The sequence below is a fragment of the Bipolaris victoriae genome, assembly GCF_000527765.1.
Source record: "Bipolaris victoriae FI3 unplaced genomic scaffold scaffold_37, whole genome shotgun sequence".
Classification (NCBI taxonomy): Eukaryota; Fungi; Ascomycota; class Dothideomycetes; order Pleosporales; family Pleosporaceae; genus Bipolaris; species Bipolaris victoriae.
In genome coordinates, this window is record NW_014575355.1 from 179076 (window position 1) to 205806 (window position 26731).

The following is a 26731-nucleotide window of genomic DNA, read 5'->3' on the forward strand; positions in this document are numbered from 1 at the left end:
GCCTTTTGTATATTGCACCAATACTGCTGAGTAAGTATGACCACATCAACCGTGAGATTGCTGAAGGAGTGCAGTGGGCTATGAATGAGACGCACACATGCCTCGGCTCCCATAGCGCTTTGTGCCCACCGCAAGCCTGGCGTGTTTATAGTTGTGTCCGCTTGAATCTTGTTGGTAGCATGGTATTTGCGCCTGTAGCAGCTGAACGAGGCTCTGTTCCTCCCCAACCCCATGTAGACACATTGGATATATCATCTTCATCCTCTCTCTTTCTCTTTGGCCCTCCACTGTCAAATGTAAGCACATGTTGATCATGGCTAAAGTCGGTTGGTACTCCTGTCTGCGCATCGGACTGCTCCTAACGTCCCGGTGGTCCAGGGGGATATCTGCCAGGTGGTCCTCCGGGAGGTCCTCCGGGCGGCATGCCCATACCACCTGGTGGTGGAAATGGCATACCTCCAGGTGGCGAGCCAGCATTACCCGGTGGCGGGAAGGGGAATGGCGGCATCCCTTGAGGAGGTGGGCCACCTCCCATGTGGGGTGTTGGGAACGGGGGCATGTTTGGGGGCACACCACCAGGGCCTGGAGGCATACCGTTGGGCGGAGGGAAAGGCGGCATTCCGTTGGGGGGCATAGGTGCTACCATAGTTAGTCACAGGGCTCTGTATGTTCGGAGTGCGCTGACTTACGACCACCACGGCCCATGAACGGTGGGGGCATTCCAGCCATGGGTGGCATTCCTGGGTCATGTGAGCATCTTGATCCTCTACTTCAGGGTTGTGTAAAACGTACCTGGCGGTGGGAAGCCGGGCATACCCATCGGAGGCATACCAGGCATACCGCCCATTGGGCCCCCAGGAAATCCTCCGTTTAGGTTTTGTTGGAACAGAGGATTTGCCTGGCCTTCTGTGTTGTATGCATCGGTGATACTGTTGATGACTTGCTGTGTCTGGTCGCTCGAGATCTGCTCGTAGTATGCCTGAACGTTACGGAGGTGGTTGCGGCCGTTATTGTGCGCCTTGCGCACGCTCATACTATCGTGAGTGAGGTAGACATCGCAGTAATCGCAGAAGAACTTGGGCATCGTGACTTCGCAATCGATTTGGTCGTTATGTGTGGAGCGCCGGGATTCGCGGATTGAGTTGTCGAGTTGCGCGCCGGGTGGTGAGCGCGTCGCAAGAGCTGGACTGGAAGAATCTCAAGCTAGTCGGCAACACTTTCGCCGACAGTCTTGGCGCTGCCTTCACACTACCGTATGGAACCAGTCGGTAAAGCACTTGACTGCAATAAGAATTATCCATTGGAATTAAAGCTTTGTACTATCATTTCTGATATTTCTTTTTGTCGCAGTATCAATGGACGGATCGATCAGTGATCAATCCATCCCGAGTCACATGATCCATCCGATCAGTGATCAATCCATACCGGGTCACATGACCCGTCCGATCTTTTTGACCATCTGATCTTTATCAGATAGTATGAATGATGGATCAGGTGATCAAGAGGATAGATCACCAGAAGAAGTTAGACGTAGATTAGCAGTATATAGTCTCACTGATCTACTGATCTAGATCAGCAGATTAATCGGTCCATCATCTCAATACATTCCATTTGTTCAGAGTTCTCAGCTCCCACACTTTTGTATTGCTATCAACATCTTGCTGACTGCCTCCGTCTTTGTGTACTGTCTCACGTGACTTGTCAGGACGAAATGGACTTGTACCTGTAGCGAGGCGGCTCTTGTCAAGTAGACATGGCTTGTTGAGAAAGAGGCGTATATATATACGCGTATTTGTGCCAGGGTTGAGTCAATGGAGGCTACTAGTCACGCCGTTGACTAGCATACTATTGTGATAGTATTGCACTACACTCGACGAAAAAGGATGAATGAGCTTTTTTTATTCCTCCAAATTCTTTAGAATTTCTTCATTCTAGATCACGGTGCTAGCTGTGTACGCTTAATGTACTAAGCACGTCCCTTTTCGATAAGTGGCTGTTTGGATGACGAATTATACTAAATTAACCTATGGCTTGTGGTCAGCTTGAATGTAGGTTTTAATTTTTCCTCTACAGCCCTCCTACCTTGTACTAGATTTTCGCTTTGTCTCTTAAATTCCTTGTCTATTCCATCATCTCAGAAGTGCCAGTAGCGAAGTCTTGAATACTTGAAGTCTATAGCGCATACATAAAACCTGTACCAGAATCTACGAGACATATTGTTTTTCCAAGCATCATCGTCAAGACTTCATTCGGGCCTACCTTGGCGTCTATAATAACTTGTCTTACATGCAGTATAGAGTGGGTCAATACTTATTTAAAATGAAATATTTTCATTAGAAGATATGGTAGCGATCGGCGGTGAGCAATAACATTAGTTAAATGAGTAGTTAGTACGAATGTAAGTTTTGGTTATTCTGCATCATCATTTCACCTTTCCGTTTATAGGGTGAGGATGATCCAATAATGTGTATCTTGAATTCTATTTCTTTCTAAACGAAGCGATGCATGTACACTTATACGTGTAGGGGCTTACACAATATTGCCTTTGCATCATGATTTATAACGGACATTTGGCTCTGTTCTTGAAGTCGAATTTGTAGAGTAATAGTAACGTTAAAGTCGGCCCGTGTGGTCTTAGACGCCCATGTCCTTGTTATACGAATTCAAGTGCAGCGGGATTATTCTTGATACTCGAATTCCAAATATTCGACTTTCAGATCAAATATAAGAAGAGAGAACTCTTGCGAGGAAGGATTCATGGCTTGGTTGGTATGCTGTCTCAAAATCAGCGGGAATTGCCAGTCCTCATTTATTGTTGCAAACTAGCTGGTACGTAACACGGGAAATAGCAGCCCATCACTGCCAAGCGGTGCTTTACGAGTTGATCCACAATAAGTAAGCACAATGAGTCGCGGCTATGTTGGAATTCAGTTCATCTCATGAGGTATTTAAGGGAATGGGGGTTCTGTTGATTCCGCCTAAAAAGCATCGGAGAAATCGCCATTCATACCACGACAAACAAAGACATTGAATTTGAACCAGCCCTCACTACAATCACGCTTCAATATGAAATACATATTGGTGCTCGCGGCAATGCTACCAGCCGCCTTTGCAAACTGCAAACCAAATAATACCTCCTTACTGGGTGATTGCGTGGGGTGGTGTTCGGACAGAAACTCGACCCCGAGCACGATCCAATCATGCCTCTTGGCGAATTGCAACACTTGCAAATTAGGTGGTAAATAATTTTGGTAAGTGCATGGAACACTGGCGATGACGTGTGCTAACCATTGATGCACGTGTAGAAGTTGCAATGCCAATGGCTGACGTTGATGAACGATATATTTGGAGAGGAGACGTTTGCGGGGATGGGAGGGTTGTTTGAATAAGGGGGATGAGGCAATATGTTGGAGGGCTATATGCCAACTGATGGAACGGAGATTGTGGAGGTAGGAAGTAGGAACATCAATGCATTCAAATGTATACATACCCCCAAAACAGCACCGGGCATTGTGTGAAGACCAGAAAAGTCTCAGTACGTACAACAATGCGAGTTTCCAACTCATTGAAGCACATTGGGACGTCGTACTGGCGTTGGAGAGTAGTGTTTGAATGACAACGCCATGCGGAGGTTGATCAAGGTATGATGTTCTTTCCTTTTCTATAAAACCGGAGTCGTAGTACAAGCATGATAGCGTGAAGGTCACAAGTGGAAGATTTTTGGTATCGTGTCACAGGTATTGTACAGTTGGTTGGAAAGGAGCCGTCATGATGGCCGCTTGGCCGGGGCAGGAGTCCAGCCTTGTGGTTGCCAATCCTGGCTCTGTGCAGCTTGTCTCCACGGCGAGTCGGCTGGCTCTTTGGCCTTTGCCTTTTTAGGTCTTGGTGCCGCTGTGTCTTGTATGTCTTGTTTGCCATTTACGGGGGAGGGGGCGGTGGTAGGATGCTGCGACTGCAACGGCAGCACGGGCTGTTGTTTATCCGGGGCATCGAGGGCCGAGGGTTTGGCAGCCCATTTGGCATCGGCTTGGGCTGCTAGAAGTTTGATGCGCTCCTGTCGCGCCACGTCTTGCTGCTGTTCGGCAATCGTTGGCGGGTCGAAGCGCGTGTGTCGTAGCCATTGCATCCATGAGGCTGATGAGGCGGTCAGTCAGCCAGTCAGTCAGAGCAGGTTGGGCAGAGGCAGGTGAAGGGCAACCAACGCGATATTTGCACGTCGCCATAGTGCGTGCTGCGGCTATACTTTGCAATTCTCCTATTGCGCAGCGAGTGCAGGGCGTCCTTGAACTCCCAAAACGTGTTTCCGTGGAGATCAAAACCTGTATTGATGTCGTGTCAAAGCAAAGCAAAGATAGAAGCAGGGATAGGCTTGGGCGAGGCACACTCACCAACCAGCCACTTTTTGCGCCATGGAAACCGCTGCATCTTCCACTGATACCATGCTCGCCTTATGGGGCCTGGGGCGCCCGCCATTGTGGTATTTGTGTACTTGCTTGACTAAGGGGGGGAATTGGTTGGCGGCGGATGGATGGATGAATGAATGGTGTATAGGATATGTGGATGTGTGACATGCACAACATAAAATGCAATACCAAAAACCGGTGACGTTGACACGGGTGGCGGGTGGCTGGTGCGCCCGCCCGCGCCTTCCTTGTGTCCCCACCCATACCACCAACACAACACACACATCTTCTCCACCCATGCACTTATGCCAACGCTCAAGTGCTGACTGGCTGACTGGCTGATATATGCAATTCTTCATATCAATCCTCTCTCTCCCTCCTATTCCCCAAACACCATATATACGGCAGACCTGCTGTCGCCTAGATAGATAGCTACATAGTGCATCTATTCCATCCTGCCTGACGAGTTACTTCTTCCCCTCTACCGCCCGCTGCCTTGCGTGCCCAACCACCACCGCCAAACCCCCCTACACCCAACCCTTGATTTGCGCCCGACTCGCCCTTCATGGCGTCTGTAACCTCGCTGGACCAGGACATGCGCAAACTGCGCATGGACAGGTACACCCCCAAAGCAGCAAACGAAGTGCGCATATGGATTGAAGACACATTGGGCGAGCGACTGCCGCCCGGCGATCTGCTCGACGCCCTCAAGGACGGGACCGTTTTATGCAGGTGAGCCGACCTTAGAGGAAAGCAACCAAACGGCCGGATCCCGAAAGCTGACTGCAGCAGACTCGTCAACTTGGCTACACCCGGCGCTGTCAGGTTCAAGAAGAGCCAGATGCCTTTCATTCAGATGGAGAACATCTCCCATTTCCTCCGCGCATGCGAACAGCCCCCACTAAGCATGCCCGCCCACGACCGCTTCCTCACCGTCGACCTCTATGAAGCAAAAGACCCGGCCCAGGTCTTGCAGTGCCTCAGCGCCTTTAGCCGCGTAGCTAACGCCCACAACCCCTCCCAGTTTCCCACCGTCATAGGCCCCAAGCGTGCCGCCCCTGGCCCTCTTAGCCCCTCTTCTACTGGAGGCGCTGGTCCCAAAAGTCCCGCCCTCACATCGCCTGGCTATGGCCGAAGCAGAGGACCAAGCACAGCCAGCAACACCAGCGGCTCCAGCACTTTCAATCCCCTCGCCCGTCCCACCACAGAAAGGGCCCTTAGTGCCGCCCGTACCGGAGGCTCTGATACCTCACATGCCTCGAATGGCCTCCCCAAGTCGCCGCCTGGCGGGGTGAGCAGCTGGAGCAAAAAGGTCGATGAGGGCAGCACAGCACCCGCATGGAATATTCATCAGTATGGCTACATGGGCGGAGCCAGTCAAGGAAATCAGGGCATCGCGTTCGGTGCTCGCCGCCAAATCACCAGCGCCGGCCCCCATGTGCCCAACATGGCAGAGAAGGAGCGCCTGCGACGAGAAAAGGCTGCCGAAGAAGAGCGATTGCGCCAACAGGCCGAGGAAGCTGAACACAAACGTCGCATCGAACGTGAAGCAGAAGAGGAGCGTATCCGCATTGAAGAGGAGCAAAAGTGGGAAGAAGAATCGCGCAAGCAACAAGAGGCTAAGCAGGCGCGCCTCGACCAGCAAAAGCGTGAGTGGGAAGAGCAGGAGCGGCAATGGCAGCTTGAGGAGGAGCAGCGCCAGCGCGAGGAGCGTGAGGCCATGGAGAAGATTGAGGCCGAGACTCGACGGAAGCGTGCAGGCAGCGATGCTAGGCTCCGGGGACAGTTTCTCAGCCAGTACCAGGCCGAACAAGCCAGCAAACCGCGCAGTCGCCGGGGAAGCAGCGAGGAGCCGAATGCCGAACGCGAGCGCATACGAGAACTTGAGCGCCAGCTTGAGGAAGCCAAGGAGAGGGAACGACAGTATCAAGCTGAGCGTGAGGGTCGTCTGCAGGACAAGAAAGCGCGCGCTCGTTCAAAGAGTCGTGCACGCGACCGATCCCGGAGTCGCCCCAGGCCACAGCCCCCGCCACGCGCCCCCTCACCTCAAGACAGCAATGCTTCCTGGGCACATGCAGATGACCGCGAGTACCTGCGCAAGCAATGGGACCAAACACAAACCCAGTCACCACGACCTTTACCAGAACCTACCCCTGCTGCCCCTTCTCTCCCAACCCGCCCACTGCCAGAACCATCCGCTCGACCCCTTCCCGACCCTTCAACATATACCAAACAAAACCGAACTGAACGTTACCTAGCCTCCAACCCACCACCAGCACCTCCAAAGCCCCAGACCCACATTCCACCGGAGCTCACTTCTACCTCAGAGCAACGAGCCGAAGACGCCCGCCGGGCTGCGGCTCAAACCAAAACAAAGGCTCTTGGATGGGCTTCCAAGTCACTCCTCGAGCGTGAGATGGAGCGTGAGCGCGAACGCCAAAAAGAATGGGAAGAGTCTCAGCGCGCGCTGCAAGAAGCTTCCAAAGATCCCAACGCGGGAAGTGGTTCCGGGCAGAGTTGGGACGTTAACCAATACGGATATATGGGCGGTGATAATCAGAATAAGCTTGGTGGTATTGGCGCGGGGAAGAGACAGATTATTGGACCTAGGCCATTTGGGCCTCGTTAGGGAGTTGAGTAATCGTAGATAGAAAATAATATTCAGACTCAAGGAGCAGATTACTCGATTGCGTATCATGGTGATGACAAGGGACTTGGGGTAGTGTGACTAGCCATGAGGATAAAGAGCAAAGTGAAGGTGAAGGTGATTCATCTAAGTTTGTGCGCGCAAACTTTGGACAACAAACGCATGTCTTGCCTTACTTTGGGATTGTCTAACTCCACGAACAATAGTCATCAGTAACCACACCATGTCGGATAACAGCGAGCCAGCGACAGCCGGAGAAACCAACAAGCAGATGACCACTGCTACGCTCTCCTCCAACATCACCGAATCTCTTCCTCAACCCGCCCGGTACCGAAAATCATGTGCTGCTACTCCACGGTCGGTTCCTGGAACGACGCAATCGCTTGCGCAATTCGAAGTTAGACTCTCCGTTATCACATCGGCCAGTGTCGCTAAAGATCTCATCAACACGATGCGCATCCTCATGCAACAAGGAAGCCGCCGAAGACAATTGGTCGAGCCACGCCGACAAAAGATCCGGGACTTGGTTAATGGAATGGAACATGTGGAGATACAGAAGCTGTACGAGGAATTTGCGAGAGTACATAACGAAAGAGAGAACAGGTCGACATTCAGACTACCGCTCTTGGATCGTGCCCAAGAGAACGGAGACGATCCGGTGAACCAGGACACTACCGATACAACATACAGGCTTGAGATGGAAGTAGCTAACAACCTGAACAACGAGATAAGCAACAACGGTTTGGGACGTACCGAGATAGTAGAAGTAGCGGAGCATACCTCGAGGACCATTGCACAAGTGTTGAGTTCTCCTGACACCATGACATCTCGCGGTGCAACAAAAGGATCCTCGCCGCTCCCAGCGCCTTCACCACCATTGGATTCATCATCCACTCTCGAGCCAAGCGACACTACTTACGACGAGGAAGTCCATGGTGCTTGCACAGTAGTCCCAATTCAGAACCCCAGAGACTTCCCTTTGAGACGTATACAAAAGGTCCAAGCCGACTACTACCCCTCAACACTCATGACTGCCATGTGGGTGCACCGTAACCAGTCCAACGAAATCACCCAGGTAACCGGCGATCTCGACAAAGGACCTGTTAACCATATCATCATTCATGATCAGCGCATCATTGAATCTCTCGGTCTTGGTGAGCCACCATTCGACATCATAACTCTACAACCCCCAAGCCGTGTAGACGAGACATACGACATACGTATCCTTCCAGGCCAAAACCCTGAAGATCTTGATTCCTGGGTTGTTGGCGAGCTCGTATCCGCTCGACACGCGTACCTGTATTGGCTTGATGGCAGACAATGCTCGGATCCAAAGACACCGCCTACTGTTGCTGAAGCGAGGGCTATAGCTACAAAGACGGGCAGAAGGGCATTGGACGTCAAGATGGAGATTGATGCGTATTGGAGGATGGAGTGCGGGACTGGAGGAAACAAAGTTAGAGAGAAGCGAGTAGTGTATCTGGGCGAGGATCCAGAATATCTTGACGGTGCCGAGGTGAGACACTTCGGAAATCAGTGGTGGTAGGAAGTAATGGTATTGTTAAGAAAGGGGGTCTGGCTGCACAATGTCTCACTGGCTTCTCATTCAACAGTGTTGCTTACATGAGTCTACTTCATCAATAATTCAGATTACTGGGAATGAATTAAATCGACTAGATTACATTGCTGATGTCCGTGACAAGAAACAAAATTGTATAAGTATCAACCCTGTAAAACAAACTCAATGTCAAAACATGGCTACTAAGACTCCGCCACTCGCTCCACCTGACTCGGCTACGATCCCGGTGCCTGAGTCGAACTGCCAATGTGCCCTGAAATATACATACTACGAAATATATCGCCATCGTAGTCCGACCCATCGCTCTCATACCCAGCACTACCACCAGTATCCACTTCACCAGCAACACCAACAAGCTCCTCCTCATCCCTCTCGACCAACGGAATGACCGGCGCCGCCATAGCACGATACTCACGCACCACCTTCCCCTCCTCCTCCCCATCCTCGCTCCCACCCACCCCAACACCATCCAACCCCATCGGTTCATACGGCACCCTAACCCCCACCCTCGGCCACTCCCTGCCCATAACCCCATACTGATCCACCACACGCCCCTCATACACCTTCCTCGCCCCCTCCGGCACCAAAAACTCGCCCTCGGGCCCCTCAATCTCGAGAATTGGGTGCAAAACCGGGCTCCGCGGGCGCACCACGGCCGCGGATTCCACAATCCAGCAGTCGTCGGGTGCGTGGCTCCACCACGCTCTGCATCGCTCTGGCTCGTGCGTGCAGCGCCGCTGCGCTGCTTGGTCGATTGGACTCACTTCGTCGTTGGGGAAGGGCGCGGGGATGCTGGTGGGGGCTGGGCGGGAGATCGGGGTGTGGGGTGGTGAGTCGACGGGGGAGGAGGGGGAGAGTAGGTGGGCGACGTGGTATTCGCGGCGTCCGGGGGTTTCTTCGGTCCAGGGAGTTGAGAGGAGGGGCGTGGAGAGGGTGAGGGGACGGTTGCAAGGGGCGTGTTTGGTGCGTTTGGGGGGTGGGGGGTTGAAGAATTCGGAGCGTGGGTAGGGGTAGTCTAGGTGTACGGTTCGTTTGCGCTTCTTGGGGACTGAGCGGTTGGGTTCTGGGGCGGTGGATGCGCATTGTTCTTGTTCTTTGCTGGGTTCTTCGAGGGTCTGAGATGCTTCGGGTTGATCCTCGGGTTGCTCCTCGTCATTGGTGTCGAGGTCGTCTTCGGGCGGCTCTGGTTCGATTGTCTCCCGTTCGTCGCTGACGGTGAAGTTTGCGTAGATGCCACTTTTCACCGGTCCAAGTAGATCGTATGATGTACGCCAGTCGTACGAGGACTCTAATGCGGAAATGAAGACACCGTCTAGTACTTGGATGTCCCAGAATCTATCCTGGAGTTTCACGCCATCTGGCGTTTTCTTGAGGTGCAAGCTTGCAGTCGTAGGCCTCGAGTCCCCCAGCTCACTCCTGTAGAGCGCTTGCTCCTGCTGCCTTCTTTCTATGTGTGTTCGGTACGGAAAGCCTTCCTTGCCTCTCTCTGGAATTTCCACCTCTTCGATACGCTGCCACTTCTGACGAATATTGTCTATATCCAGCACGAGATCGGTAGCTTCAACTGACATGTTTTTTGTGGCGTTGAATCCGACCGGCATCCGTCGACATGCTGGAGTCCATAGATGCAACTCGTTAAACCGAATTGGCCTGGGCTCTTGATCTGATCCCCTTTCACTAACCTCATTACCATCCCAATCCAAAAATCCATTGCGATGACGCGGCCCGCCTATTTTGGCTTTGTCAAATGCATCTAGTATGTCCTGGCGACCCTCCGGTTTCATCTGCCCACTGTTGGAATTCACACTGTCAAGGTACCAACCACGTGTCTCCCTCATTTTGATTTTAGAGTATCTGTTTTGTCGATGCAAATGGTTTTGAAAGTAGAGAAAGTCTTCGAGAAGCGATTGAGTGCGGGTGAAATCATCATGCTCTTTTGTGCGGTATTTGCGCGTGACCCTTTTGTTTTCCTTATTCTCTTGCCAAACACCTAATGCCTTCGTGTCGCCTTTTTTCAACAACTCGGTTTTCTGTCTTATCAAATCTGGAAGTGCACGGCGGGTTTTTACTTGATCGTCCCGGTGTTTTTTTAACTTTTCCTTTAGCGATTCGAGAGTAGTTTCTTTACTGAGAATTGTTGCTCGTGGATAGCCTTCCCCTCTTATCTTCTTTCGCGCTTCTTCAAGCTCTCTGTCTTTTTTTGTTTGCCGTCTTGATGACATGGTGTGAATATCAGCTCCTTTTCTGAGTTCGTCACAGAATGTGATGGTTTTGGAAAGATGATGAAACGGAAATGGACAAAATTATCGATTGTACGTATCAGGACGCAATGTCCACAACCCAAGCTGGAATATCTGCACATCCACAACATTGCTCAGATGAGGGGTCTGTATATGTGTCACGTACAAAGAATGGTTTATTCGACAATTGGGAAAACAAAGAACACCCACAATGAGAAGAGCACGCGCCAACAACACCAATAACAAAGCCGTTGTACAATCGCCGGATTAGTACTACTACTATCGAAAAACCCCACTAAGCACAAAAAACAAAGCCCTCGAAACAACCTATCATTCTTGGCGAGATAGCCCAATCCATGCAACACCCATACCAGATCCAGCACGCACCGCCTATCCTCTTCTACGCAACTGTTTCTTCCAATCCCACTCCTTCTTCGGCTCCTCTTCCAGCTCCTCTCCTTCGTTGTGTGGCAATCCCTTTTCCCCAGCCTCCTTGCGTGCCTTTTCTTGTTGCGCGCGAAAGCGCTGCTCTTGTTCGTACCACGTAAGTCGACTGTTTGGGATACTCTCGTCGAGAGGGTCCCAGTCCGAGCTAGTAAACCTACCGATTTTGCGAATTCCGTGGTGCAATCCAAGGGGCTTAGGCTTGACCTCGGCTTGACCCTTGCCCTTAGGTATGCTCTTGCCCTTGCTTGTGGATGTAGCTATGCTCATGGATATAGCTACGCTCTTAGGTGGTGCTTTGCTTATTTCCTCGACCTCGGGATCTTCGACGCTCTCCTCAATGTCTTCGCCGTCAACTGCATCGTTTCCATTATCATCTCCAGAGTCGGACCCGTCGCTGTCAGAGCTGTCGTCGTCGTCTCCTGGATTTGCGCCTGGCGCCACAAAGGGTGGATGGGCGGCTGAAGCCGAAGGGTCTTGTGATTGTGTATCTTGGGGGTTTCCAACGTCCATGTTCTTTTTATTTTGTGGAGGCTTGCGAGTGGATGCTTGACGGGATCTTGGCTTGGTTGCAGCTGGCTTGGTTATAGCTGGCTTCTTTACCTGCTTGGACTTCTCTTGTACTCTAATCGCTTTGGAACCTGTCTTAGAAACTCCTTTAGTGCCTGCGACACCTCCAGGTGCGCGTTTGTCATTGGATTTTCCACTGTCTGAGGATGAGACATGGTCGTCATCCCCGGACGAAACCTTTGCACGCTTGAGTTTTCTTGTCTCCGTGTCAACCTCGTTTTTTCGCTTAGGAACAGGAGGGTTGAGTTTGTTCCCTTTGATCAAGCGATCTACTAGAGCATGCTGCGCATCAATATCGGCGGAACTCGCGATGTATCCTTCTGGAAGATCACGGATCCTTGTTTGGTTTACCCGATCGTACTCCAGAAAGATGTCCACCAATTGATCCTGATTCCACCTGTTAAAGTTCTTGAACCCAGCTCTCTTTGCCATAGGCCTCAGGATGCCGTTCATGCTCAGTTTCTTGTAAGCGTTTTTCTCTGGGTCTTCGTCTTGTTGTTTGGGCGCCATGGTGATGGAGTATTCCAATGTAGATTTGAGTGAATGCTCGATGATACGAATGCCTGGATAGTCGAGAGTTCGGGAAAACGATCATGAGCTCAATATCAGTTGGAATATGATGCTATGAAGCTTACAGGCAACTAAGATATGGTTATAATATAGCACAGAGAAAGCACAATTTCCGTGGTACATGATTCATTTCATCACTGGGAGCTCAGAGTGAAAGGCGTTGATTGTAAACAATGCACCTTTTAGGCAGAAGCACTCATACCAAAAAGCTAGATGAGTGAAAGACAATGATCTGTGCACAACGGCTTAGTTGAGTCTAACAGGCCAAAGATACGCCATTGTGGAGAACAGAACGATGCCTTTCAATTCAAACACATGTAAGAGATATTTTCAGAAGACTCGATGTGACTGCCTTTCCATGATTGTGTAGTCAAATAGCTAGAAATGCAAGAAAGCAAAAGCATATCGCTTCCTGTATGTTGCTTTAACGTGGAAACAATAGACGGGGGGTGTAAAGTCCGTCAACGCACCGTATTGACTGTGGAAATGAACCTTGAGATCCACAGTTTACACTATGATGAGTTTGAAAGTTGTCTTTGCGTAGTTGCCTGGACACGAGCGTGAATTCTACTTGCTAATCACCAATTATCACTCAGTTCACCTGCTTGGTGAGGATGAAGTAACCCCTTTCGGCAATACACCGCAGATGTATTCACTCTACCGGTGGTTTCGTCTATAACGCCTGGGTAAAATTTGAAGGACTTTGCTTCTATCTGCATATATTGAATAACGTACTCAACAGTAGCTGTTACATCTGCGTATCATTCAGTATGGCGCCGCTCAGCCAAAATCTCTTCGAAATGGATAACAACAACGACAAAAGCGAACCTTTTGACGATGCATGCAAAACCAAGATCATTCGTCACACAGCTGGTGCTTTTCACATCTCAGGTTGGAATCCCATCAATGGGACCTCTGGGAAATCGGTCAAGGATTGGGCCCATTGGAAGTCCGATCTGAAGTACAGTCCGCACAACGCCCTTGATGACGAACCAATCGATCCAGACTTTGACGAAAAGTACTTTGACCACTACGGCTACTTCAACTACATCAACAGTGCACACGAGGTACCTATCTTCTCAAACAACAAAAAGAAGACTTAGCTAACACCGAAAAAAGGAAAACTCTACTACTGCTGATGGACAGGAAGTCACATCGTCTTCCGTCAGTGTTCTACAACGTACTCCCAAACGACCCAAAACCTCACACGAATACCTCGCTCGTGAGACAGACGAAGCGGGCGACCTTCAGGAGCCCGATACAGTCTTCACACAACAAGCGACAGCTTCCAACAACGTATGGAGGCCATACACTGCCGAAGAAGTCGCATGGCTCGACCTCTTCCACGCCAAGCTACGCGGCGCCATCGAAGCCGGAGCGGTAATCAAGCTCCCAGGACGCGTACCCATCTTGGAAACCTTTAACACATTCTTCAAGCGCAAAGCCTTCGAAGAAAGAGAAGATGGGGCGGCCGCCGCAGGAGCGAGTGAGTGGACGCCGCGTACCATGGGATCGATGCATCGAAAGTTGCGCTATGATGGTAGCAAAGTAGGCGAGGAACGAGAGAAGCTAAGTAAATTGCTGGAGGATAGGAAGAACGGGAGGGTGTATGTACCGAAGTTGAGTGTGGAGGAGCTTGCGGCGTATCAGAGGGATGGGACTGTTGTTTTGGATGATTTGCGTGCGGAGGGGTTTGAGTATTGCTTTGTGGGGACTCTACGGGGAATTGGTAGGGAGATTCTTAAGAGGAGGGTTGAGGAGTGAGGGATGGTGGGATTGAAGAGAGGTTTGGGATGAGGTGCTAGGAGATGGAGTTGGTGTTGGAATAAGCAAGGCTATGAGATGGCGATTGGGAAAGGATATGATGGTTTTGGAGAACTGGTGGAGATATCTTGTCGATGGGTTGTAGTGGAAATGATAGTAAAAAAAATACAATATGGGAGTAGAAAGGCAGATATAAGCAGTGTAAAGCAACGATGTGATGACGGATGCAAAGCTCTCTCTATAAGATATTTAAATCTAAAATGTGTCTATGTCGTCGCCTACTATGCTGATGGTGCTAGGGACCTGAGTGATGCTACTATAAGAACTCGAAGGCATACCTACCAAGCGCACAAATACGTCTATGCACCGTAAGATATCCGGAGCTCCACCTTACATACATATGTACATGTTTCTGCCCCAAGATTGAGGTTGCAATGACAGATGTCAAGGCTCTACTGGAGAGTGACGGGGACGAGGTCCAGCGACTTCGTTTCACGCATAACGATATATCCATCCCAGCCACTCACCCTCTAATCCTTCTATTCCTCCACACTTCTAACCCGTCCTCTCTTCCCAAATCTTCAAAAACAGTTTCCACAAAATCGAAAACAAAATCCCCTGCAACCCATTCGCAATAATCCTCGTCTTCAAACCCCTGCCAAAAAGGCCCAGTCGCCCATCTTGTCTAATCACCTTCCTCGCAGCCTCCGTATACGAAATCCGCGTGTCATTGACCTGCCGATACGTCTTGACGACCCTCAGAGAATTAGAAATAGTGTCAGACGTAACAGACGCACAGAAGCCAATAAACGCCGCGCGCAGCAGCCACCACCCGATCTGCTCTTTAGGCGGCTCGGTGATAGTCTCGGAAAGCAAGTTGTAGACTGCAAACCAGGGGTAATGTCCGACAAAGGTGGCGGCTGCGGTGGCAAAGGCACCCCACCAGAGACTCCCGATGCCATCCGTCTTGATGCGGTTGCGGAGGATGCGCCAGCCGCTAGGGCCTTGGGCCTGTAAGGTGGTTTTGAGGGTGTCGATGGGGGTTAAGAGCATTCTGAAGGCTGCGGCGCAGGCAGAGGCGAAGATTGTCTGGATGGGGGATGGCAGTTGCTTGAGGAACCCGTTGGATTGCAGCAGGGCGAGGATACCGGCGTTAGCGGCTGTGTCGCCAAAGCGTGCAATGGGTCCCTGGAAGAGTGCTGCGCCCATGCCTTGGTAGTAGCGGCCGATGCCGCCGTCGCGGTAGAGGGTTTTGGTGGCGGTGGTGGTCGAAGTCCCGTGGCGGTATTGGTAGTTCATAATTGTGCGGATGGGCATGAGGAGCAGCACCTGGAGAATCATGGCTGCGGCGCCGCTGAGTCCGCCGCCCAGGGCCCGCTTTAGGGCGCCTTTGAGGTCGAACTGTGGTATATGTGGTGAGCCTTTTGGGGGTGTGGACATGGGCTGGCTGGTACTACTACTAGGGGTTACGTACATCGACGTCGTCGGCGTCTATCCATGCCTTGACAAACACAACGATTATGAGCGTTGCGGCCAAGGCTAGCAACCCTCTCCATACGTACTGCCAGGTACGCGATACCTCTTCGTCGGGTACTTGGGGTTCATCGTCACCTTCTCGAGGTACAGACGTGTAATCGGGCGCGTCAGCATGCGCGAGCAAGGGCGCACGCTCGTCTGCTGCGCCAGCGCTTTCCAAGTTGCGCTGGGAAGACATTATATTTGTATCAAAGAATGAAGTTCAGAGCTGTTCATGTTCAGGTAACACAGACATTTGTATCCGATCCTCTGTCGTTGTCGGCTCAGTCGTCGAGTCAGATTACCAATCATATCAACCAATGACGCGTGCACGGCAGTCTTGTGGAGACTGGCGTGACGGGCTTCTATTAATCATCTCGTCGCATTTCTACTACTACATCTCATTATCTACATACATACTATACTCGAGTACCCACACCACAAACTCGCCCTGTCTGTCCAAACCCCCCCGCCTCTACAACTCCCGGTGCGGGGGGCCGGGAAGATCCGGCCGTGGAGGCCCCAGATTATCAAGCGCCTTCGCCATCTTCCAAGTAGCCCAATACGCCTGATCAAACCTGTCATCCTTCAGATCCATATGGGCCGAACCCCAGTTATTCCCTAGCATCTTATCCTTGAGCCCCCCGTTCATCCTCTCTAAACTGACCAAGGGCGACCTCACCCACTTCCCCGTCGCGTTCTCCGGTGGTTCCGACTCAGTCGCCTTGCGGAAACAATGCGTAGTGCCTCTATCGCGCTCAACGACGAATTTGGGATGACTGCCCTCCCATCTTATTGCGTGTGCCCAGTCGACTGAGTAGTCCCCGTGGTGCGACCATCCGAGGTATTTGGCCTCGCCGTGCAGAGTCCACACAACCAGGTGCTCCCAGTCGTGCTTGTGTCCACTGGCTAGACTGCCTCCCTCGTCCTTCTCAGCGTAGTATCCGTATATGTAGAAGCACCAGCCATCATCAGTGCACTTCTCGCGTACGTAAACGTTACTGTTGGATAGCCGGTCCAGTGTGCGGCAGTTGCCCTGCCCGAGTTCCAGGCCGCTGTTCAACTGGCCGCTGCGCGTGATGGCCATGGTGTTGTAGCAGGCTGACTTGTCAAAGTCGATGACGGGTTGGTATTTGAGTGCGCCAGGCGTTGCGTTCTCATCCAGTCGCGGCGGAGACGACGGTGGAGCGGGTGCTGGTGCTGGTGCTGGCATGGGAGGTTTTGGGCCTGCTGGCGCATGATTACAGATGTACGCCATGCTACATTTTTTCCCATCGGCCAGAGTAAAGAGTCCATCCAAGTGTCGACTGAAGCACGTCAGGGTATTGGGATCGTATGTGTGCCAAGCGAACCCCGCGACATTTGGATCTCCAACGTTGTTGTCGATTACTACTGTCCATTTATCTCCGTTAGGGAGTGTCTGCGACACGCCGCTTGGTCGCCAAGGGTACGAGCCGTCCCACGGGACATTGGCCATGTATGTCGGGGCGCCCCAGGCTATGTTGGAGTAGTACATCATCTCGCGTGATGTAGAGCCGCCATTTACTCCCAGGCCAATACCGCAGTCGGCGAGAACGAGGTTTTCGCTCCATGTTGTCGTGGCGGAGACTAGAGTAGTTGCGAGGGCAAGTAAGGTTAGGGAAGTTGCGGCCATTATAAATATACTCGGGCTGCCTCGACGATCGAGACGGCAAAATCCAAGGCTTGGTCTTGACTAAAGATCGTATGGAGATGATGAAAAGGATTCTAGCGACAAGCGCTGAGCTTCCGAGGATGCAGCTTGGGATGGTGATGAGAGAAACCTAGGTATCGTGCGAGCATGTATCCTTTATGCTGCTTCTGATCCCCTGCGAAACGTCCTCACAAGGAGGTACAAAAAACGTACATCGTATACTCCGGGTTGAATCTGCCCATGTCCAGTTGGTCAAGCCAGTCATCCTGAAGGATTTCAGCTGTAGCCACATCTTTCATATATCCGCCGAGCTGAGTGTGGTTGCTACACTGTATTGGTTGTGCACATTGTAAAAGACGGTGTACATGACGACGTCTGAAGTGGTGCCATCTCTATCGTCGTTCAGGAAGTAATACAGCTGAAGGCATGGAGCTGAAGCTAAACGGAATGTTTGTATACTAGTACTAACGGGTGTTAAAGATTCAGCTGTGGACCGACAATGTTCAGCTGCCAAGCCTACTGTCGGTACTACCGAGCCCCGCCGTTGTCGTAGGCGCATAACCATTCAAAACTGTAGAAAAAAAATCTTGGCTATTGACAAGAATAAATGGTTTTCTAAGCGAGGGAATGAGCAATTTTGTCAGTCATATGTTGGTAGTAGTTTCTACAAACCGTTTTCTAGATTACACAGTATCCAACGTATTGCGACGTGATTATCCGCCAAAGCATGTGCGACTGATTGTATTCGAGAATCTAGTAATTTTTTTGACTGCCGTGGTGACTAGTATTGTACAGTAGTAGTATTCTTGGATTGACGCGTCAGGTGGCTGGAGCTATTGTTGGAGACGGCGTCTGCTCCCATCCTCATGCGGCCTTGCCATCAAACAGCCTTTGCACCAGCCAGATGGGTGTGGACTGTGGGTTTTGTCCAATTATATTGGTTAGAAGGAAAAATTCACTTTTCCATCAGGTACATGAAGAAAACAGCCACACGCAAATGAATTACTCTTTTTTGTATTGGAACTCGACAACCCAGGATTCGTTTGCACAAGAGTTTTTCGGCTGTATCTTCGATAAGTAATACTCGCACTTGCCAAGTACGAACAGGCTGACAATAGCAAGTATAGGAAGTGAGAGAAACATGGTTGTACCTAGCACAAAGCTTGCGCAATGACATAACAGTATTACTCTATTCCACATATCTCTGTCAGTGCATGAAAAAATATTTAGCATCTAGCCCCAGCATAAATATTACATAGCATAAGAAGCCCTCCATTCCCCCGTCCTTGGTAAGATTGCAGCAAGGTCTCCATAGATATTTTGCTCACTATAGTAACTCATTACGTAGCCATTTCCCAAGGAGTTGAGCCAATAGTGATTGGTGCCCGCTTTTCCATGGAAGTTATACCTGCTCCACGGAACATGGGTAGTCGAACTCTTAATGGTAACAGGACTGCGGGGGCCTTCTTAGAAAGTACATCCTAGCAAAATATGCAATCCTCCGGACCATCTTTGACAGGAAAGACTGAAAGACGCGGAAAGTGGGAACTACGTACTCCCTGAATAGGCTAGACATGTATGGGTAAATCAACCGTGCGAATCAAGTCCTTTCTATAGACATTTACTAACCCACCATAGGGTGGATTTGTACGTAGTACAGGGCTATGCGTGTATCGTGCATTGCTACAGCTAACCATGCAAATCGCGTATGCAATCCTTGCGTCCACCTGAAAGAACCACAACGAGATCCGAATTGGCTGATCTTGGCCAAAGTGCTAAAAAACCAAATAAACGGAGAGATCTATAAAGACAAAGCTGTAGGACACTTTGTTGCACTACACTACTCTTCAACGCCTTGATAGTCTTTTACAACATTTCAATCACATTATTCCAACCAACTATTCACGATGAGGGCTTCTTCAAACTCTTTCATGTTCACACTGTTCGCTACGGCTTATTGCTACGGCACGGAATAAGGCGATGGCGCTCCGCTACCAGATATGGGGTATATGCAGCCAGACATGCAGCCAGACATGGGTTCTATGCCGCCTGACATGGGTTCTATGCAATGAAATCTGGGTTCCATGGACATGTTAAACGACTCTTACAAATGTGCCAATGGTGAGTATGTAAAGAAACAATCAAAATTTCCGGTCCGACCAATTCATAAATCTAGATGCCAAGCCCTCCCTCGCATGCACTGATCTGTCATTGAAGCCGACCTGCTTTTGTACCTGTAGCAACGGCGTCATGTTCGACGAGACGCTCCCTCATTCTTCTCACGGAACTTCCTCTTGCAATGATTGTGAGGCAGAGAAGAATTAGTGTCTGGATCGCGAGCACGCATCGGCTGCACAACTCAACGATGCATTGCTGCGCGAGCAGCAGTTGAAAACCGAGATGCTCGAAGCGAAGGATTCGCATGAAAAGGAGAAGGCAAGCCTCTCGGACAAACTTAACAAGATTGACAAAATGTGGCATTGGTATGGTTGCTACCAAGATGAGGATGTTTTACCAGATAGGGTTTCTTCCCTCAACCTAGGTTTTAACGACAACTACTACTGTGTACAAAAGTGCCATTCATACACACACTTCGCGCTTCAAGGACCAAACTGCTATTGTTCTGATTCCATGAAACCAGCTACTATCCTCGACAGGAAATTGTGCAACACCCTGTGTCCAACAAGCAAAGAAAGTAGGTGTGGTGGAAAATCATAGGTCCTTATCTACAAGAGTTATTAGTAGTTTATTTGGTGCCTTTCAGGTAGGCAGACATAGTTGGTATTGTAACTAGATTCTTTTATCCCAATCGATTAAAATATGCTGCTTTTCCGTAGTACAATCGACCATCCATCTTTTATTACAGCTACTGTCACACAAAACTATTCAACTTTATTTGTTATTAATTATCGACTGCATCTGATCGAATCAACAGTGTTACTCCAGTTGTAGGTATGATCCATGTCTTCATTGTTGTCGACCAAAACTTGTAAAGTGGAGAAAAGCTCACATGACAGTATAGAGGCAACCCGTACTGACGAAAGATAGTAATGTGCCATTGGTAATGCTGACATGGATGGATCTTAAGGAACGCAAACGAACTCATTCCCGGGAAGTGATAGAGTAGTGACGTGCTCTATTCTGATGATCGGTAAAGTTAAGCTATTTATGCATGATCATTGTAGCCTTCAATGCACTTCTTTTGATTACCTTGGATATAGAAAAAATATTACAACGTTCGTTTGTAGAACCATGCCTGTAGCTAACACAATTTCCAGGAAGTATAATTAGCATTAGCTGAATATATCTACCCTGGGATATCATTCGATACTGCAACTCTACACATTGATGAACTGGAAAACAGATGAAATGAAATAAGTCCTGTGGCTGCGAGATCGGGAGTACGGCACAGTAGGTCATGTATTGTGGGAGTCTTATCCTTCCCATGCAACCTTGGCATATGTGTAGAGGGGCTTTTCTCTAGCAAATCATCCAACCTTACGTCAGTGCTGCAGTTACTGGGGACTCGCCAAGCATTGGCACTGTTAAATCTCCCCTCGAACTTTCGGTATGACTAAGCACAAAGCTACCGTTATATTTACCAGAATGCGAAATCAACAGGCCGTTTGCGGAATTTCCCATGAGTCATGATATAGGCAAAGAATCGAATTACAGTCAGCACATCGAAAAGCCAGACATGAGTCACGCCGATACCAAAGTCAAAAGGGATAACGTCAATCTTGACGCCACATTACCCACCTACTACGACTCTGAGCCATCAGCACAGCCACCAAAATACCCCGACGGCCAATTCATTTCAACTGGGTTACGGAGTAAAGATATAGATCAATGTAGCGCCGGTGCGCCCGCAAGTACCATCGCGGCAATCCTCGGTTCTGGCTATGTCGATTTGGATGCTCAGCGACGGGCAGACCGCAAGAAGAAGACTATTCGTGAGCGGTGGAATGATTTCAAAGAAAGAAATCTTGGCACCTACAATGTATCAGAGGATAGAGCTGGGGCGGCGAGTGCAGCGGAATGGAATATGCAGGGCGCAAGAGTAGGTGGAGGACTCGCGACGCCGTATCGGAGAAAAAAGTGAAGGTGACATTGTAGAATATCGAGGCGATCTTCTAACGGACTGTTTCGGAACTAAAGAAATAAGTCTTGCAGTATGGGAAAGCGCGCGTTTCTGCAAGTAATAACAGAACAAAAATCATGTATGACAGAAGCCGCGTTACACCTATGCCTAGTCAAACTTTGTTATTGTGCTGCTTTACAGTATCCATACAGAGAGAAGTTTGCATATATATCACCATGACCGATTACTGCTTTGTGCTTGTCCCTGAGCTGAGACAGGCTTGCTGTGTTGTATTCCTAGTCTGGCAACGGTATCGCACCCGGCCTCAGACAGGGCGAATGTCGCTCCATGCGCATCCAGAATGTTAGCCGCATTGCTGTAGAGCAACTGCAGCCATGTTAAGCGCAAATCTTCTACTGCAAGTTGGGCCGGGTAATTAAGACCCAATGCGCGTCGATGTGGCCAGGCCTGTAGTGATGCAGGACGGAATAAATGTCTCTAAACGTGACGCATCTACCGCCTTACCAACGCCCTAGCGACTAATTCGAGAGAAATATACAAAAGCATTACGTCTAGGATACATAATGTGCATTTTTTCTTGTTTTTTTGTCACAGTATACACTCTATCTTCTCATGATACAACCATTCTAAGTACCTGTCCTGACATTGCTGTGACAAAATATAAGATATAGAGAAAATATAGAACAAACTTCGATATAATGTGAACTGTAATTTTCGTTATATTTAATATATATATTATCTTTCTGCAAAAGAATTCTCTTCTGCTTCTAACACCCCCATGACATCAACTGTCCACTCCCTCATCTTCTCCCCTGGAGGCAAATACGGACGTCTTGGCCAGAACGCTTCGCTCTTGATTCCTAGTTTTGAACCCAGAAAATGCCCTGCAGCAAACTTTGTCAGCGCCAAACTCTTCTTGCAGGCCCATTCTGCATTGGCCACCACATTCTGCAATGCCTTCGCCTCCTCTTTCTTGCCTTCCGTCCACAGATCATACACTCTCGCTGTAGATTTGGGAAACACGTTCCCCATCCCTGTCACACACCCCACACCGCCTCCCTCAAGCGTAGGGAACAGAAAATCGGATGAGCCGCCATACACTGAGAATTGAGCAGGTGAAAAACGTGAAGTCAGGCGGATCGCTTTGCCAACATTTCCACATGTCAATTTTACAGCGACAATGTTTGGGTGTTGTGCCAAAGCAGCGAGATCATCAGAATTCAGGTCCACGCCAGAGGTTACAGCGGGGAAGTTGTAGATGACAATGGGCAGTGGGCTCGCATCAGCGACATCTCTGTAAAACCCCAATAATGCCTCCTCGGTAACGGATTTGGCCCAGAAACTAGGTGGGAGTAGTAGACCAAAGGATGCGCCGGCATCTTTGGCGTCTTGCGCCAACTCAATGCTTTCATTCGTGCTTTGTCCGCTTATACCTGCGACCAAGGGATAGTTGGGAAAGCCAAGATCGGTGACAGCGCGACGGGCAGTTTGAAGAATGGAGATCTTTTCAGAACGTGAGAGGAGGACTGCTTCGCCGTTTGTGCCTTGGTATACAAGGCCGTGTTGGCCGGCACGGACGAGATATTGGCAGTGTTTGTACATTGCTTCGAGGTCGATTTCCTGGGTTTTTGTAGGCTTGTAAAGGGAAATGACGGGCGTGTAAACGCCGGGTGGAAGCATAACCTTCTTCTTGTCTATGGTGGACTTGGAGATAGGCATTGTGGTTATGTTTGCCGAACGTGTGTTCTGCAGCAATATGAAGATGAGATGACAAGAAAAGAAAATTGTGATTTTGAGGAGAGAATAGTAAATGACACAAGAAGAAGGCACAGTAACTTCAACCTTGGAAAGAAAACCATGCAGAGTTTCGCTCGAAATGTCCTGCTCGGAAGGTTCTCCAGTCCCCGCGTTCCCCCACAAAGTATGGAGTATCGGAGAGAAGACCGGGCGCTAATCAAGACCCCTACTGCACTATGCGTGGCTCCCCCCACTGGCCAGATGTGACTCGACTAGCGGGGTAATTCCCTCATAATTCTTCTGTACATGAATCGCTCCTTGTTCCGCGATGGAAACAATTGGACATACATCTCGCTAGTCAGAAGATTCCAATACGGACCGGATATTTTGCAATGAGCCACGGAAGGGACATTTATATTTAGGTTGGAATGAGGAAAGATGAACGAAACAAGTGTTTCTACGGACCACCCATGTAGCAAACCCCGCCGTGTCTGGTCATTGTCCGCATTTCAGGGAGACCGGATACAGTAAACGGGGATAGTAGTACATACTGGACTTCCTATCGCATCTTCAAAGCAGCAACTCTACAGCAGCATGCTCTAAAATCATCGCTCGCTCGATATCTAGTCCCTTGGTAGTTGTGTCGCTTCTTGTTATCTCTGCCTTAGCAATGATATAGCGCGGTTTAGTCTGCAGGCTTTGAAGAAATGTGACAAGCGTCGCCGCAACGGTGCATTCGATATCCAGCGAAGAGCGCTCATCTGTACCTAAAACAAGCTCTCCGGACGTCATATTCCACAGAAATTCGTGAAACGGTGAGGGCACAGTGAATTGATAGCTAATGATCATTCCGAGGCCGTTGCACGACCATTGTGCTACATTTCTTCAGAGTTCCGCTATCCAGACACGATTTGTCATGGAGGGGTTTCCTTGCGATCTCCAACATGCTAGTACCGCTATGAATGACAAAGCTTTTCTTTGTTAAAGTACGTGGACATAGATTCTCTGCACCTCACAAAACAACGTGAAGGGCATTACGAAATCGAGTCCTAACTAGTCCACGATATAGTTCTTCATATAGCTTGCACTGACCTCGGCCTATAAAGCTCTTCCAAGTATTCACATTCGTCGTCTGATAACTCCACTACCAAACTCTCCATGATCTGATCTACCCTTTCCACGCTGGTGAGTCCTACAATAGGCGAACAGCCCTTCTTGATTACCCAAGCGGTTGCGACGCTTGCCATGCTGCACCCTTTCTTCCTACTCAGCTCCTCTACCCGTTGAATGATATCAGGCTCTGCATCACCGAACCATTTTTTCGTCTTCGCATCAGCTTCATTCCTGCTACTCGTCGCACCGGCTGGCCTTCCCAAGAGCCCCCTCGCCAGCGGACTCCAGGGAATTATTCCTATCCCCTCAGATCTACAAAAGGGGAGCATATCGCGCTCCTCTTCGCGGTAGAGTAGGTTATAGAAAGGCTGCATAGAAGTAAAAGTTGTCCAATTGTTGAGCTTCGCTGTATATTGCAGGCGCGCGAACTCCCAGGTGTACATGCTACTCCCACCAAGATACCGCACTTTTCCCATGCAGACGAGGTCGTGGAGGGCGCGCATGGTTTCTTCAGGCGGGGTGTCACGGTCGAGGCGGTGAATTTGGAGGACGTCAATGTATGAGGTTTCCAAACGCTCCAACGATGCCTCAACGGCGTCGAAGATGTGTTTCCTGCTCAGACCCATCTGATTCACGAGCTGTTGCGAATAGCTGTCTGGCGGCTGCGGCCGCGACTCATCGTCCATGACTGGGTAATAGAGTTTTGTCATAATGACGACTTTGGAGCGTGGAATGTTGAATTTCTTCATGGCGTGCCCGAGAATGCGCTCGCTTTCCCCATTGGAGTAGGTGTTTGCCGTGTCCCAGGTGTTAATTCCTAGGTCCCAGGCTCGCTTGATGACTTTCATGCTTTCATCTTCTGGTAGAGTCCAAGATGAGCCTTCCCAAGCTGGGGAGCCAAAGGCCATGCAGCCGAGAATAATGCGCGAGGTTTTGACGCCTGATGTACCGAGGCGAGCGTATTGCATTTTGGGCGTAGTGGTGGTGGGCGAAGGCGCCGGCATGGCTTGTTTTGTTTCTTATTGTAAATGTGTTTGGAGAGAACTCTATCAATTACGAACCGATCCAGAGTTACCCAGTCATTGCCTTGTCCTGGTTGTGGAGCATTGCCATGTTAAACAGTTGTGTCCCACTTCAAGATCGGAATTCTATTCCGATGGAAGGCATGCCGGGAACCCGGTCAGCTGCAGCTTTTCTTCGGCCTTCTCGCCGGCTTAGACACAGCCGTCCAAACAACAGTGTTAAATCAAATGATTGTGAGATTGTGTTCATATGAATGACTCGATTGGGTGCTTGTATTCCACAGTCGTTCTGGTATTTCTTCCGGTCCATCTACATATTCTTCCACCACAACTGCTTTTGCAAGTTACCCAGCCAACCATGAGCTCCCAAACGGAAAACAAGCAATACATACTTATAACTGGAGCTGGCGGTTTTATAGGTCAAGAGCTTGCCATATCCCTTCTTGCATCTTCTCCAGCAATCAATCTCGTCCTAGCCGATGTTTTTGAGCCACCGTGCCCAGAAGCGTCCCGGGTTGTCTCCTTCAAAGCCGACCTTACACAATCTTCTGCTGTGGATTCGTTACTCTGCTCTCAAACATGGTCAGCATGTTATTTACTGCACGGAATCATGTCTGGAGGCGCCGAAGCGAACCTTGACCTTGGCCTCATCGTCAACGTCGACTCGCACCGCTCAATTCTTGACCACCTCCGACGAAATCAACCAGGTGTTATCGTAGTTTTTCCATCGTCCCTCGCCGTCTACGGACCCCCCGAACCTTCAAGCCCTCTTACATCAGAGAGGACGATTCCGATTCCGCAATCTTCGTATGGTGCAGAAAAGTTGATTGTAGAGACGTTGATCAACGATTACTCGCGTCGCGGGTTGATTGACGGGCGAATATGTCGGCTCCCAACTGTCATTGTCAGGCCTGGTGCCCCATCCGCGGCCGCGTCGAGTTTCGCGTCTGGCATTGTTCGTGAACCGCTGAAAGGGGAGCCGTCGGTGGTGCCTGTAAGTAAGGACCTCGAGATGTGGGTGTGTTCGCCGAAGACCGTCGTGCAAAATCTTGTTGCTATCAAGGATGTGTCTGCAGAGAAGTTCGGCTCAAACTGTGGAAGGACCGTCAATATGCCTGGTCAGACAGTTAAGGTGGGCCAGATCCTCGATGCCCTAATGGCAGTAGGTGGCCGGGAGGCATTAGCGTTGGTGGAGGAAAAACGGGATCTCAAGGTGGAGGCTATCGTTGCTAGCTGGCCGGCGCGGTTTGATATTACATTGGCGGAGTCGTTGGGAATGAGCCGTGATATCAGTTTAACTGAGGAGGTGGAGAGGTTCGCGAAGAGTTTGAAAGTTTGAAAGTGATGGTCATG

General features: G+C 49.9%; 15 protein-coding genes across 15 annotated transcripts; 7 read left to right on the plus strand and 8 right to left on the minus strand.

Moving 5' to 3' along the window:
- Positions 1 to 913: 913 nt before the first annotated feature.
- On the minus strand, positions 914 to 1084 carry COCVIDRAFT_57145 (hypothetical protein; the record flags this gene model as incomplete). The annotated part of the gene is made up of 1 exon (XM_014701715.1): positions 914 to 1084. A coding segment is annotated over one exon (171 nt), but the record flags the coding sequence as incomplete, so codon positions are not given.
- Positions 1085 to 3066: 1982 nt separating this feature from the next.
- COCVIDRAFT_97727 (hypothetical protein) lies at positions 3067 to 3246 on the plus strand (the record flags this gene model as incomplete). Its single annotated transcript, XM_014701716.1, has 1 exon — positions 3067 to 3246. The coding sequence occupies one exon, from the start codon at positions 3067 to 3069 to the stop codon at positions 3244 to 3246; it is 180 nt and encodes a 59-aa protein (XP_014557202.1).
- Positions 3247 to 3766: 520 nt separating this feature from the next.
- On the minus strand, positions 3767 to 4473 carry COCVIDRAFT_15555 (hypothetical protein; the record flags this gene model as incomplete). The annotated part of the gene is made up of 3 exons (XM_014701643.1): positions 3767 to 4134; positions 4203 to 4319; positions 4389 to 4473. 3 exons carry the CDS (start codon positions 4471 to 4473, stop codon positions 3767 to 3769), a joined length of 570 nt encoding a protein of 189 aa, XP_014557129.1.
- A 495-nt stretch (positions 4474 to 4968) lies between these two features.
- On the plus strand, positions 4969 to 7032 carry COCVIDRAFT_97793 (hypothetical protein; the record flags this gene model as incomplete). The annotated part of the gene is made up of 2 exons (XM_014701717.1): positions 4969 to 5135; positions 5193 to 7032. 2 exons carry the CDS (start codon positions 4969 to 4971, stop codon positions 7030 to 7032), a joined length of 2007 nt encoding a protein of 668 aa, XP_014557203.1.
- A 289-nt stretch (positions 7033 to 7321) lies between these two features.
- Positions 7322 to 8596, plus strand: COCVIDRAFT_97706 (hypothetical protein; the record flags this gene model as incomplete). The annotated part of the gene is made up of 1 exon (XM_014701718.1): positions 7322 to 8596. One exon carries the CDS (start codon positions 7322 to 7324, stop codon positions 8594 to 8596), a length of 1275 nt encoding a protein of 424 aa, XP_014557204.1.
- Positions 8597 to 8844: 248 nt separating this feature from the next.
- COCVIDRAFT_97716 (hypothetical protein) lies at positions 8845 to 10851 on the minus strand (the record flags this gene model as incomplete). Its single annotated transcript, XM_014701719.1, has 1 exon — positions 8845 to 10851. One exon carries the CDS (start codon positions 10849 to 10851, stop codon positions 8845 to 8847), a length of 2007 nt encoding a protein of 668 aa, XP_014557205.1.
- Positions 10852 to 11259: 408 nt separating this feature from the next.
- Positions 11260 to 12393, minus strand: COCVIDRAFT_26194 (hypothetical protein; the record flags this gene model as incomplete). The annotated part of the gene is made up of 1 exon (XM_014701663.1): positions 11260 to 12393. The coding sequence occupies one exon, from the start codon at positions 12391 to 12393 to the stop codon at positions 11260 to 11262; it is 1134 nt and encodes a 377-aa protein (XP_014557149.1).
- An 830-nt stretch (positions 12394 to 13223) lies between these two features.
- Positions 13224 to 14217, plus strand: COCVIDRAFT_26195 (hypothetical protein; the record flags this gene model as incomplete). Its single annotated transcript, XM_014701664.1, has 2 exons — positions 13224 to 13520; positions 13573 to 14217. The coding sequence occupies 2 exons, from the start codon at positions 13224 to 13226 to the stop codon at positions 14215 to 14217; spliced, it is 942 nt and encodes a 313-aa protein (XP_014557150.1).
- A 555-nt stretch (positions 14218 to 14772) lies between these two features.
- On the minus strand, positions 14773 to 15931 carry COCVIDRAFT_26196 (hypothetical protein; the record flags this gene model as incomplete). Its single annotated transcript, XM_014701665.1, has 2 exons — positions 14773 to 15618; positions 15692 to 15931. 2 exons carry the CDS (start codon positions 15929 to 15931, stop codon positions 14773 to 14775), a joined length of 1086 nt encoding a protein of 361 aa, XP_014557151.1.
- Positions 15932 to 16207: 276 nt separating this feature from the next.
- Positions 16208 to 17386, minus strand: COCVIDRAFT_97708 (hypothetical protein; the record flags this gene model as incomplete). The annotated part of the gene is made up of 1 exon (XM_014701720.1): positions 16208 to 17386. One exon carries the CDS (start codon positions 17384 to 17386, stop codon positions 16208 to 16210), a length of 1179 nt encoding a protein of 392 aa, XP_014557206.1.
- Positions 17387 to 19479: 2093 nt separating this feature from the next.
- COCVIDRAFT_97929 (hypothetical protein) lies at positions 19480 to 19729 on the plus strand (the record flags this gene model as incomplete). The annotated part of the gene is made up of 2 exons (XM_014701721.1): positions 19480 to 19525; positions 19581 to 19729. Coding segments are annotated over 2 exons (195 nt in total), but the record flags the coding sequence as incomplete, so codon positions are not given.
- Positions 19730 to 21044: 1315 nt separating this feature from the next.
- Positions 21045 to 21506, plus strand: COCVIDRAFT_37335 (hypothetical protein; the record flags this gene model as incomplete). The annotated part of the gene is made up of 2 exons (XM_014701722.1): positions 21045 to 21464; positions 21504 to 21506. The coding sequence occupies 2 exons, from the start codon at positions 21045 to 21047 to the stop codon at positions 21504 to 21506; spliced, it is 423 nt and encodes a 140-aa protein (XP_014557208.1).
- Positions 21507 to 22241: 735 nt separating this feature from the next.
- Positions 22242 to 23225, minus strand: COCVIDRAFT_15564 (hypothetical protein; the record flags this gene model as incomplete). The annotated part of the gene is made up of 1 exon (XM_014701644.1): positions 22242 to 23225. One exon carries the CDS (start codon positions 23223 to 23225, stop codon positions 22242 to 22244), a length of 984 nt encoding a protein of 327 aa, XP_014557130.1.
- Positions 23226 to 24316: 1091 nt separating this feature from the next.
- COCVIDRAFT_97866 (hypothetical protein) lies at positions 24317 to 25324 on the minus strand (the record flags this gene model as incomplete). Its single annotated transcript, XM_014701723.1, has 1 exon — positions 24317 to 25324. One exon carries the CDS (start codon positions 25322 to 25324, stop codon positions 24317 to 24319), a length of 1008 nt encoding a protein of 335 aa, XP_014557209.1.
- A 412-nt stretch (positions 25325 to 25736) lies between these two features.
- On the plus strand, positions 25737 to 26717 carry COCVIDRAFT_15566 (hypothetical protein; the record flags this gene model as incomplete). The annotated part of the gene is made up of 1 exon (XM_014701645.1): positions 25737 to 26717. The coding sequence occupies one exon, from the start codon at positions 25737 to 25739 to the stop codon at positions 26715 to 26717; it is 981 nt and encodes a 326-aa protein (XP_014557131.1).
- Between the last annotated feature and the right edge of the window lie 14 nt (positions 26718 to 26731).